General features: G+C 46.8%; 1 protein-coding gene across 4 annotated transcripts; it reads left to right on the top strand.

The window, feature by feature from the left end:
- The first annotated feature begins 288 nt into the window (after window positions 1-288).
- Window positions 289-11,478, top strand: LOC133381182 (zinc finger and SCAN domain-containing protein 31-like). 4 transcript variants are annotated; one of them, XM_061619882.1, is made up of 5 exons: window positions 563-666; window positions 1,054-1,953; window positions 2,517-2,643; window positions 4,894-5,511; window positions 7,271-11,478. In XM_061619882.1, the coding sequence occupies exons 2-5, from the start codon at window positions 1,246-1,248 to the stop codon at window positions 7,330-7,332; spliced, it is 1,515 nt and encodes a 504-aa protein (XP_061475866.1). In that variant the 5' UTR covers window positions 563-666; window positions 1,054-1,245; the 3' UTR covers window positions 7,333-11,478. The 4 variants fall into 4 exon arrangements, with proteins under 4 accessions (XP_061475865.1, XP_061475864.1, XP_061475866.1 ...); XM_061619881.1 differs by lacking the exon at window positions 563-666 and adding an exon at window positions 289-363 and having other exon boundaries at window positions 4,894-11,478; XM_061619880.1 differs by lacking the exon at window positions 563-666 and adding an exon at window positions 353-384 and having other exon boundaries at window positions 4,894-11,478.
- The last annotated feature ends 200 nt before the right edge of the window (window positions 11,479-11,678 follow it).

Genomic DNA, 11,678 nt, shown 5'->3' with positions numbered 1-11,678 from the left:
CAACCCCAATGCAGAGATATCTAAGGACAGGTCTTTCTAGTAGCACAGGGGTGGGGAACCTGGTGGTCTGTCAGATGTTTGTTGGACTCCAACTCCCATTAGCCCCAGCCAAAATGGCCAACGGTCAGGGAGGATGGGAGTTAGAGTCCAGCAAAACATCTACTCAGGGCCACAGGATTCTCCAGCCCTGTTCTATCGCATGGAGCACGAAGGTAAAAGCCGCCAAGGTCGGCTTGAAGAGGTTAAATCTACCGAGTCCAACTGAGATTCCTAGCAAGGCCTGGCAATGTCAGAAGGGAAGCGTCAGGAGTCGTGAAGCCATTTCCTTTCCCCCATGCCCCCTCCCCCTCTAGGAAAGCCCTGGTGGGAAACTGGCTTTTTGAAGTGATTTAATATATACCTATATAATTTTCTCAGGCTGGTGGAAGTGGGTGTGGATCAGAATTGCCCCTTTTCCCTGGCTAGGCATGGGACAAAGTACTGATTGCTAAGCCAGCAAAGAGGAGGGGGGCGTAAAGAGGGGGGAGAAAGGGAGGGGGGCATTGAAAGCTGAGAACTCATTTCCAAGGGAAGGGAAGGGAAGGCAGACACAAAGAAATAGCAGCAGCTGCAAAGAGAATCCCCAGTCTGCAAAAGAAGGGGGCAGAGAGAGAGGTTGAGCACTTGGTAATAACACCCAACATTTGCACTGAATCATGATATATGATGAACTATGGGGGAAACGTATGCTTATTTACTTTATGTATCTTCTTTGTAGGCTACTCTACAAAAAGATGCTTGCATCGAGTTTGTTGCGTTTCGTTTGAATTTTGATTGTATTGAAAACTGAAAGATATACATATAAATGGCCAATGGCATAATAAATTCAATTGTCTGTAAAGTGCCATAAGATTCTGTTGTTGTTTTTGCTGCAATAGACTAAACTGGCTACTCCTCTGGAAATTGGTTATCAAAATGCAGACATGGTGCTCCCCAGAGATCACTGACCCACGGAACTTATAATCTACCATGATAATTCGTTCTCTCACCTGCTTTGTCTCTCTTCCTGTTCAGGAGAAACACATCTTGCTTGCTGAGAACTTGACGGAAGACCCTTGATTGTGACTTCAAGAGAAGCCTCTGGAATCGCCTTAACTCCAGAGAGTGCTCTCCACCAAACGTTGGAGGCTGTCCAGTGTTTAGGAGACTGGGAGGTTGGAACGCGAAAGAAGGAAACGCAGCAGCAGCTGCCCCAGGGGTCTAGAAATGGAGGAGCAGGACATAGCCGGCTCCAGATTGTGGGACGGGATGCCAGGGGAAGGGAAGAGAGGCCCACAGGTGGTACATGTAGGGAGTATTGGGACCTTGCTGAGCAAGTCTTCTCCACAGCAGATTAAACGGGAACCAGAGGAAGGGCTGCAGCAGCACTGGGAGACCCAGTGGCAGGAGTTCCTGAAGAGTGTGCAGGCCCCCAACTTAGGATCACAGCCTCACCCTGTCTCCGGGGAGGAGGCCAAGGATTTCCAGGCTTCCTTCCGAGGAGTCGCCAATGCCACTCAGTGGCCGAGAGGAGGGTGGGTGACTCAGGCTCTGCCAGGCCTCAACGGAGAAGTCCACAGGGTCTACCGAAGCTTCGACTCCTTCGTGAAGGTGAAGGAGGAGGTTGCAAACGAGGGGGCCATCCGGCCTGAGACGCGGCGCCAGCGCTTCCGGCAGTTCTCCTACCAGGACGCCAAAGGGCCCCGGGAGGTTTGCAACAAGCTCCGGGAGCTTTGCCACCAGTGGCTGAAGCCGGAGAAGCAAACCAAGGAGCAGATTCTGGAGCTGCTGGTGCTGGAGCAGTTCCTGGCCATCCTGCCCTTGGAGATGCAGAGCTGGGTCCAGGAAAGCAGGCCAGAGAGCTGCACCCAGGTGGTGGCCCTGGCGGAAGGCTTCCTGATGGGGCATCGAGACAGCAAGAGGTGGGGACAGCAGGTGAGAGGGTTTGGTAACTGGTAGATCTAAAGCAGGGGTGTTTCCTAGACCCTGAGGTCCACCAATTAGAGTGGGGAGGGGGCATGTGTGGCTGCAGGGAAGAGACCATGCGCAAAATGGTGGCTTTCCCAAATGTGGCCTCTACAAACACCCCTCTTGGATCTCTTTGCCTTGGGAAGTAGCAACCAGTGCAGCTGGTGGAGTTAACAGTGTAATATCTCTAGTTATCACTGTTGTTGTGTGATATTGCTGTCTCTGGCAATGCGGGTCCCTTGACCTGATCTTATGCTTTTATGTTCTTCTCAATGGCTGCCGGTCATGATGGCTGCATTACCTCCAGTGACAAAGGCAGCGTGTCTCTGAACACGAGTCACTGGGAATCAACAAGTGGGGGAGAGTCGCTGATGCACTCAGGCTCTGCTTGCAGGCTTCCTACTGAGGGGTCTGGTTGTCTCATTAGAGAACAAGATGCTGCACTAAATGGGTCTTTGGGCTGATCCAGCAGCCAGGCTCTTCTTATCAGGTATGTTCTTCATGATCTCCACCTCTTTGTACTCTTTCAGGTGCCAGCCCCTTTTGCGGAGGTGGGCGTGAATTCTTCTGAAGTGGAGCAGGTTCCGTCGGAAATTTGGAACAAGCCGCTCTGTAGAATAGCCAAGCAGGATCCGAGCAAGGAGGGGAACCCTCTCGGTAATGTTGAGCATGGAGGTTCCACTTTATCATGGGTGAGGGACCTTTTTCAGCCAGATGGTCACCTTCCCTTCTGGACAAGCTCCAGAGGCCACATACGAGGCAGAAGGGGGCAAAGCAATGAATGTTAAGTTTGACTTTTGTACGGTAGGCTACTTTCCACCCACACTCGCACGCCCCTCTCTCTGTCCTCCATCCAGGCAAGCAAAGGGCACACTCAAAGTTCAAGGACGCATTCCAGCCAGGCAAAAACACTCAAGGAGTGTTGATTCAGGAGGGGAGTTATTTATTTATTATTTGATTTATTTATTATTTGATTTGTATCCCGCCCTTCCTCCCAGCAGGAGCCCAGGGCAGCAAACAAAAGCGCTAAGAACATATCAAAACATCATAAAAACAGAACTTAAAATACATTAAAACAAAACAACTTTAAAAACATTTTCTTAAAAGCTTTAAAAACATAATTGTTTTTTTTTAAAAAAAATATTAAAAGCAATTCCAACACAGATGCAGACTGGGATAGGTCTCAACTTAAAAGACTCGTTGAAAGAGGAAAGTCTTCAAAAGGCCCCAAAAAGATAGCAGAGATGGCGCCTGCCTAATATTTAAGGGGAGGGAATTCCACAGGGTAGGTGCCGCCACACTAAAGGTCCGTTTCCTGTGTTGTGCAGAATGGACCTCCTGATAGGATGGTATCTGCAGAAGGCCCTCACCTGCAGAGTGCAGTGATCAACTGGGTATATAAGGGGTAAGACGGTCTTTCAGGTATCCTGGTCCCAAGCTGTACAGGGCTTTGTACACCAGAACTAGAACCTTGAACTTGGCCCAGTAGCAAATGGGCAGCCAGTTAGTAATGAACAGCTTCTGATTTGATCTGAAAGTAACCTGGATAAGGAAGTAAAAGCTTTATTGAAAAGTTGGTTTATCTTTATTATGTATTCAAACAAGGTAGAGGATTATATACACACGCTCATGTGTATGTGTGTATACATATATACAGAGAGTGTTACATTCATATCCCACTTTTCCTCCAAGAAGCTCAAGGTAGCATGCATAGTTCTTTCCCATTTTATCCTCACAACAACCCTTTGAGGTAGGTTAGGCTGGGAGATGGTGAGTGGCCCAAGGTCACCCAGTGAGCTTCATGGCTGCATGGATATTTGAACCCTAGTCTCCCAGGTCCCAGTCCTCTTAACCACTACACCACACTGGCTCAAAATAGAGCCATCTAATTTGTTGGGAGTTTTGTGAACTGAATAATTTGAACTGTTATTGGAATGTATTTGAAATAATTTCCAGAGTCTCTTGCAACAAAAACAAGGATAGATTTTATGGCACCTTAAAGACTAATAAATTTGTTATGACATAAACTTTTGTGGATCTGATGAAATGTCCATGATGAGTCTACAAAAGTTTATGCCATAATAAATGTGTTAGGGCACTTCCAGATTGTTGCAGTTTTCAGACAGAATTCAGTGATATGCTGGCAAATTCAGGCTACACAATTATAGTGGATTGGGAGGTCTTGTGCAACAAACACGCTTCCCCAAAAGATTGGGTTTTTGTGATAAGAAAAGAGATGGGGACACACATTGCAAAGTGCGGGATAAAACCTTTGCTTTGACACAACCATATTTAACCTCCCCTCAAACAAATCAGAATGAATGCTCATTAAATAGCCAAGGGTTGTCTAATCTTCCTACAAACAAATCAGGATGCTCAATGTGCAGGTTGTCTGGAAGCGACTACCATCTTTAAGGTGCCACAATACCCTTTGTTGGTTTTGTGATAAGAGCATAACATCAAAATAATGTTTTTTATTTAATTGTGTATATTTGATCTCGTTGATTTTGTATTCAGTGCGTCTCATTGGTAAATTAATAATAAGAAACTGTACGGAACCGATTAAGACTAGGAAGGAGCAAGACAGGGCAGAGAAAAGGAAAACAAAGAAAAAGGGAGGGGGGGAAACCTGAGCAGAAATAATTGTTTGTTCAGATAGGAGCATAAGAAGCTGCCTTATACTGACTCAGAGCATTGGTCTGTCTAGCTCAGTACTGTCTACACTGATTGGCAGCCGCTCCAGGATTTCAGACACAGATCTTTCCCAGCCCTACCTGGAGATGCTGGGGATTGAACTTGGGAACATCTGCTTAATGTTCTACTGCTAAGCTATGTCCCTGCTCTAAAGTTTAGATAATCCAAGGAGGGGCATGTCTCATTGGCTTGATCCTCTTCTTATCCCTGCAGTTGATGGGCAGATGGGAGACAATCATCATCCGGATGGCTCCGATCGAGTGGAACCACATGACGCGTCCATGAGAATCGGCTTAGTCTTCCAGCATTGCGAGGAAGGAGCGACGGTCTTTGGTCAGCAGGCATTGGCGAGTAAGCAGGGAAAGGATCCGGAAAACAGAACAGGCGAAGCCATAGCCTGTTGGGAAGGTGACTTCCACAAGAAAGAATCCAAAGTCCAGTCTTGCGAGGAGCTAAAATCACATGCCGATGGCAATGGGAGCTTCAGATCAAATGGAGGCCTTCTGAAGCATGAAGCGATCCCCGTGGATGGAAAGCCATTTAATTCTTCGGACTGTGGAGAAACCTTGCCTCAAAGCCCCAGCCTCGTCCCGCATGAGAGGAACCATGCGGAGGACAGGCGGTACAAGTGTTCCGAATGCGGGAAGAGCTTCAACCAGAAACGGTACCTTGCGGGGCACAAGAGAATCCACAAAGGAGAGACCCCGTACAAATGCTCAGACTGCGGGAGAAGCTTCAATCGGAAGTGGAACCTCATTGCACACAAGAGGATCCATTCAGGGGAGAACCCGTACAAGTGCTCGGACTGCGGGAAGACATTCAGCCAAAAGGGTAATCTCATGACCCATGTGCGAATCCACACGGGGGAAAAGCCCTACAAGTGCGCAGAGTGTGGGAAACGATTCAGCCAGAGGGCAGGCCTTACGTCGCACAGGAAAAGCCATATAAAAATCAACTCCGTAGGAAAAGCTACCGTGGGTTATTTGATATTCTTAAACCTCAGTGAATCTGGACAAGAGGGAAGCCCTGTAGACGCTTAGGACAGTGGAGGGAACTCCACGAAGAGCTCAAAACATTCCATGTCTAAAAAAAAAAATTGCATAGGAGAAAACCTTTAAAAATTCTGACTGTAATAGAAGCAGGGTGTGGTGATGTACGATTAAGAAGAAATTCTGTAAATGCCCTGACTACCTGTGGGACAGAATTTTCACTCGTAAGTCGTCAACAGATAAAGCAGTCTGCAGAAACTGCAGAGTATGCGGCAAAAGTGTTTCTGGCCTGTAGGGAAAGGGCTGTAGCTCAGTGGTAGAGCATCTGGTGTTGCATGCAGAAGGACCAAGGTTTGATCCTCAGCATCTCCAGGTAGGGCTGGGGAAGACCTAGAGAGCCACTGCCAGTCAGTGTAGACAATGCTGAGCTAGATGGATCAATTGTCTGACTTAGGATAAGTCAGCTTCCTATGTTCCTATGTTACCATTCTAGACTGACAGGAGGGGTAGACTGCATGATTCAAAACATCCCCATATAAAAAGAAGAGGGGGGGGAAGCTCCCTGCAAGCAGAAACCTAATTGTCAGGGAGAAGTTCCATCTGTAGAGTGAATTCATAATTCAAAATGTTCTCATGTTAAAAATGAGCAATCAGACAAGCCAGTAGGCTCTTCTTATATCCTTAAAAACAAAACCCTCCCTGTATATAGAAACCTCAGTGTCAGGGGGAAAAATCTGTATTTGACTTCTTGATATGCTAGTGTTCTATGTGCAGGGAGTGGGAGATAATTTTTTAACATTATTTTTTACTAGCAGCTTCATAGCCAGTGTTTTTGGGAGCGATAAGAAACCAAAAAAAAAAAACCCAGTGCAGTTTTGAAATTGGTGGTTAAAGCCAGTGCCGTGTTGAAAGGTTCAGTCCACCATCTTGATTTGAAATGGCATCCAATTTTATCCAAAGATAGATGAAAACCTGCGCCTTGATCCCAGGAACCAACATGTAAAATTTGCTTACGATATCTTAAAGAGGTGTTCAAATGCCAATTTCTAAAAGGTATAGTAGATAAGTTGCTTCATAATCTATAGATTCCCTAGGTGTTAGGATTTAACATAGCATAAGGATTCAAATATATTAACTTCCCCCATAGTCACCGGCTGATGTGACAAAGTTCAGGAGGAATTTTACTGCGTAATCCACTGTTTATGTAGACTGGCTTTTAAGTACAATCCTATACATGTCTACAAAATGGGACTTAACACCAGGTAAATTGGTATATATGACTGCAGCCTTAGTTAACTAAGGAATTGGTAGAACTGCATTTGCTAAAGATCTTTTTTAAAGCCATATAGCCCTTTTTGGCGGGCGAGGGGGGATTACCGTGGCATTTTTCATCCTGGTGTGTCTTCACACAACCACAAGTGCACGGTGGCTATCAGATTAGCACGCATAGAGGTGAGTCTCGCAAGTGCTGTGTTTCCTATGTACAGGAACGAAATTTACCCCATGTTTTGAGCTGGTTGAAATGCGAGTTTCCCTGAGAAATGTATAAACCGTCTTGCTCAAATCCGACTAATCTACACCTAGCATTTTGGCTCCAACAGTGGTCAGCCAGATCCGTCGGAAAGCTTACAAGCAAGTCGTGAAGGTGGCCCATCCCCCCTGACCTGGTATTCAGAAAGGAGGTACGCTGCCTTTGAATGCGAAGGTTCCACATTGTGTTATCATGGAGTAGGAAAGCCAGCAATTGGCTGACCGGCTTGGCATCTCGGTTCAGTTCCGTGGAGAAACCAGGAAGCTCCCTCCTACCAAGTCAGAACATTGGTCTGTCTGGCTCGGTGCATCGCCTGCAGTGATTGGCAGCGGCTCCCCAGGGTTTCAGGGAGGAGTCTCTCCCAGACCTACCTAGAGATGCCGCTGAGGATTGAACCCGGGACCTTCTGCATGCCGAAAGAGGTCCCTGGCGGAGTTGCAGCAGCACAGAGTCAACTCCGAGCTGGATGCAAATGATTAAAGATTGTTGGAACTGACAGAAGAGTTAATGCTGCTACTTAAAATGAAAAAAAGAAAAGAGATTTTCTTCTTCTTTCCAGCCAAAGGCACTTGTCACTGTCAGTCAATCAGGGGACCGGAGGCAGGTGGTCACTCCACTCATGGAATGGTTGAGGTCCCTGTAGGTCATGGGTGTGGGAACGTTTTTGGGAGGTCCGTGGGCCATATCTTTTTCTCCCCCCCACTCTACCGACCAACTTTGGCAGGGCTCTCTGTCAATAATCTGTCACCATTATGACATCTAATACGTTGGCGGTCCCATCCACCTGTCAAAGTTGACTTCTGGGGTGGGGGAGAGGGGCCTGCTCCGCCAGCACATTCCCCACAGGGAACGGCACTGGCGAAGCTGCACTGAGGAGGACAACCCCCTCCCCCAACCATCAGCTGATATCAACCAATGGTGTCAGCTGATGTACGGGTGAACATGATTATCAGGAAATGGCCCCATGGGCCAAGATTGACTCTTGGGCTGGAGGCTCCCCACCTGTACCATAGGTAGTTGTGAGTTTCGGGGTGCCAAAACAGATATCCTCGAACGCCTCATTGTCGACACAATAGGTTTCATCTGGGTTCTCCACCGGCAGTTGGACAGAGAGCTATCACTGAACTACAGCCCTTCCCTGATGGAAGTTTCTTGTAGAGCTGGGCAAGGAGAACCTGAGCCACCTTTCAGCAGTAGCAGTGGAGGAATCTGTGACCCTCCAGATGGTGTTGGACTCTAACTCCCATCAGGGCCCAATGGTCAGAGATGATGGGAGTTGGAGGGCACAGGTTCCTCATGGCGTGGGCTACAGCCTCTCTGTGCAAATTGGTTCCCGGAATGCTGTCACACTGGAGCATGGCCAAGGAACGGAACTCGGGAAGAGGCGAATCAAATTAAGAGGCAGGCTTGATTCTCACAACTGTGAGGGAGGGTCACTTCTCGGAAGTAGGCACGTCTGGCTCTGCCAGTTCCCAACATTCTGTCATGCTGGAGCGTGACCAAGAAATAGAACGTGGGGGGGGGGAGGCTAGGGAAATTAAGAGGCAAGTTTGATTCTTAGTGGTTTGGAGGTCATCAAGGGTGCAGAGCCAGTTAAACTCTCTTTGCCCCCCTTGTGGGATTGCACCACTTTGCCCTGCATAGATGCCCAGTGGCTATCTAGTCAGTCTCATGCGGAAAAGCCAAGGGCTGCCTTTGAAAGAGTGGGGGAGGATGCACTGTGTTTGAGGGCAAAATCTTCCTTTCTCCCATAATTATGGCATGGCCTGCTGGGTGTTGGCCCCTCCCCTGATCTCAGCATGGTTAAAGGTCATCAGGCATCATTTGTTAAACCAGCAAAATACCCTAATTCTAAACAGAGGGGACAGCAGCAGCAAAAGGGATGTCATTATCGTGAATGAGATCGTGGGTATGTGACTGCATATACACCATACATTTAAAGCACAGGACTTCCCCCAACAAATCCTGGGAACTGTAATTTGTTAAAGGTGCTAGGAATTTGGGGGTGGTGGTAAACTACAGTTCCCAAGATTCCTTGGGAGAATCCATGTGCTTTATAATGTTTATGCAACCTGTGTGTGCGTGTTGGTGTGTTTGCACCTGCCTGCCCCCTGTAGTCTCTACCAAAGGTCAAGCCTTAGGTAGTGGTGGAGAACCTTTTTCAGCCTGAGGGCCATGTTCCCTTCTGGGGGCCACATGCCAGCAGGGTATACAGCCTGCAAACTAGTCAGCATGAATGCAGGATGAAGGGTCATTGTTGTATAATCAGCCCGTAAACAAATCGGAACAAATGCTCAATAAAGGACGGACGTACAGTAGTCTTAAGACCACCTGAGCTTTGTGCAAGCATATCAGGATGAATGCTGACTAAACTGGTCATTGGGAGATGCCAAGATTTGACTGGAAGAAATGAGTAGTTGAAAATTGCCTAATGCCATGTAGTTAAACATGGTGATCACATGGGCATCATTGCAGATCAGAACGTCTGAAAGGCACAACAATGGGCTGGTTTAAAAGTTGACTGCCTAGTCTATGTCCTGAGGTGCTGATTGGGATCAGAAAGGTCTGGATAGGGGATATCTCTTAGCCAGCCAGATGCTAAGGTTTCTGTAAGACATTTACACAGCCAAGAGCACCCTTGGGATCTTTAAGCCCACACACACAATTCTCTAGGTTGCTAGTCTAAGGTATGACTGACCTAGACTGTTTGTTTCTGTTTTGCTATATACAAAATATATTTTTTTAAAAAATTAAAAACAGAGCGCAGCTTCCAAGGGTTAGTGTGAAATGGTGCTTTTTAAAATAACCACCTTCCAGAATTGGCTGTTTCCAGCTTGCAGTTTTAGACCAAATAATTACAGAACAATCTATGCAGACCTTAAGGCATTTCCATGTAATTCATACGCTGCAGCCTTTGCCAACCTGATACCCTCCAGTTGTTTCGGGCTACAGCGCCCATCAGTTGTCCAAAGTATCTGGAGGGCATCAGGTTGGTGAAGGCTGATGATGTGCTGAACAGCCATGCAGATTAGGTTGGACCGTTTGCTTCACCTTCCCAGTCATCAAAAGCTCACTGTCTCCCCCCAGTTTCACAGCATATCCTGTTCCCTTGGCTCTGCGTTTGAATTTTCTTACAGCCAACCTGACATGCTGTTGCTCATCACAGCAGCTGTTTTGATTATTGTCAGCGTTCTATGGCTCAGGATTCCCCCTCAGGTCTGGTGAGCATTCTATGATCTCACAGTGGCTCCACCAATGCTGAGTAGGGACCGGGCACACAAAAAACAGGACACTTTTAGCCATCATAGGGGGAATGGGTCAGAAAGTCCAGGGAAAGAGTTTTAAAAATTAGTAACTTTTTACTTAATAGGGATAGGGCAAAAATAACATTATAATGCTGAACTCTCAAAAGTGAGTTTATGTTGCAGGAAATTGGTTTGCTTTTAACAATGGGACTCTGTTTTTCTTGCTCCCGTGGATTAACACCTCTGCTCTTAGGAAATTAATATTTTGACAATCTCTGTTTTAATTGTTTAATTATCCCTTTCAAAACAATTGATCCCAGGCTCATGTGAAGGAATCGACTGGCAGAGAGGATCCAAAGCAGACCAAAGGGAGTACTTCTTCACACAACGGGAGCCTCCATATTCAAAGGCAGTGTATCTCTTTATTGGTTGATGCTGTAGCCTAAGAGCAGGGAATCTTTCTGCTGAAGGGTCGTGCTCCCTTTTGGGCAACCTTTCAAGGAAGTCGCATGCCAGTGGTGGGCAGGGCCAGGGAAAAAAGGGGGGGATTAATGTACCTTTGTGCAGAAGGCTAGTTTCTACACACCATCAATACAGGCCTGTCTCTATCCTCCATCCACGCAAGCAAGAGATGTTATCAGAGTTGAAGGACATATTGCAGTCAGACAAAACCACTCCAGGACGGTTCAAAGTAGGACTGGGTCAGGGGAATGTCCCGAAGGGCCCTACCCCTGCTAGAGCCGAACGAGGGAGAGTTTTCACCTGAAAGCTTTGCTTGTGAGCTTCCAGCATTATCTGCCTCTTCACTCTTGGGAAGAAAATGATGAACTAGAGCTTGACCTAACAAGGTGTGCTCTTAAAAATGCTTTACATACATGAGCCCCGTCACGACCTTGGAGGTAGATTTGATCAAGGCTTAATGCAAGCCATAAATCTCAAAATCAGCCTCGGGTGGGGAGCTGGTGTATCTTTTTTATTGTTAAGTGATACTTTTAGTAAGGATTTTGTTTTTATGATAATAAAAAAGCAGTATTTCCCCCTCGGCCATCTGTTGTATGTGCAGCATTATTTCGGACACATCCAGCGATTTCCTCCAACCCTCATTACTTAGCTTGCCCTTTGCATTACACAGAAAATGGAAAGAAAGAAAAAAATAAGGGGGAAGGAAGGTGGTGGTGGGGGAAATAAAATAAAAATGAAATAAAACCCTTGAGGACATATGAGCATGTATAG

This window comes from Rhineura floridana, chromosome 3 (assembly GCF_030035675.1).
Source record: "Rhineura floridana isolate rRhiFlo1 chromosome 3, rRhiFlo1.hap2, whole genome shotgun sequence".
In the NCBI taxonomy this organism is placed as follows: Eukaryota; Metazoa; Chordata; class Lepidosauria; order Squamata; family Rhineuridae; genus Rhineura; species Rhineura floridana.
This window is presented reverse-complemented; position numbering and strand designations above follow the sequence as displayed.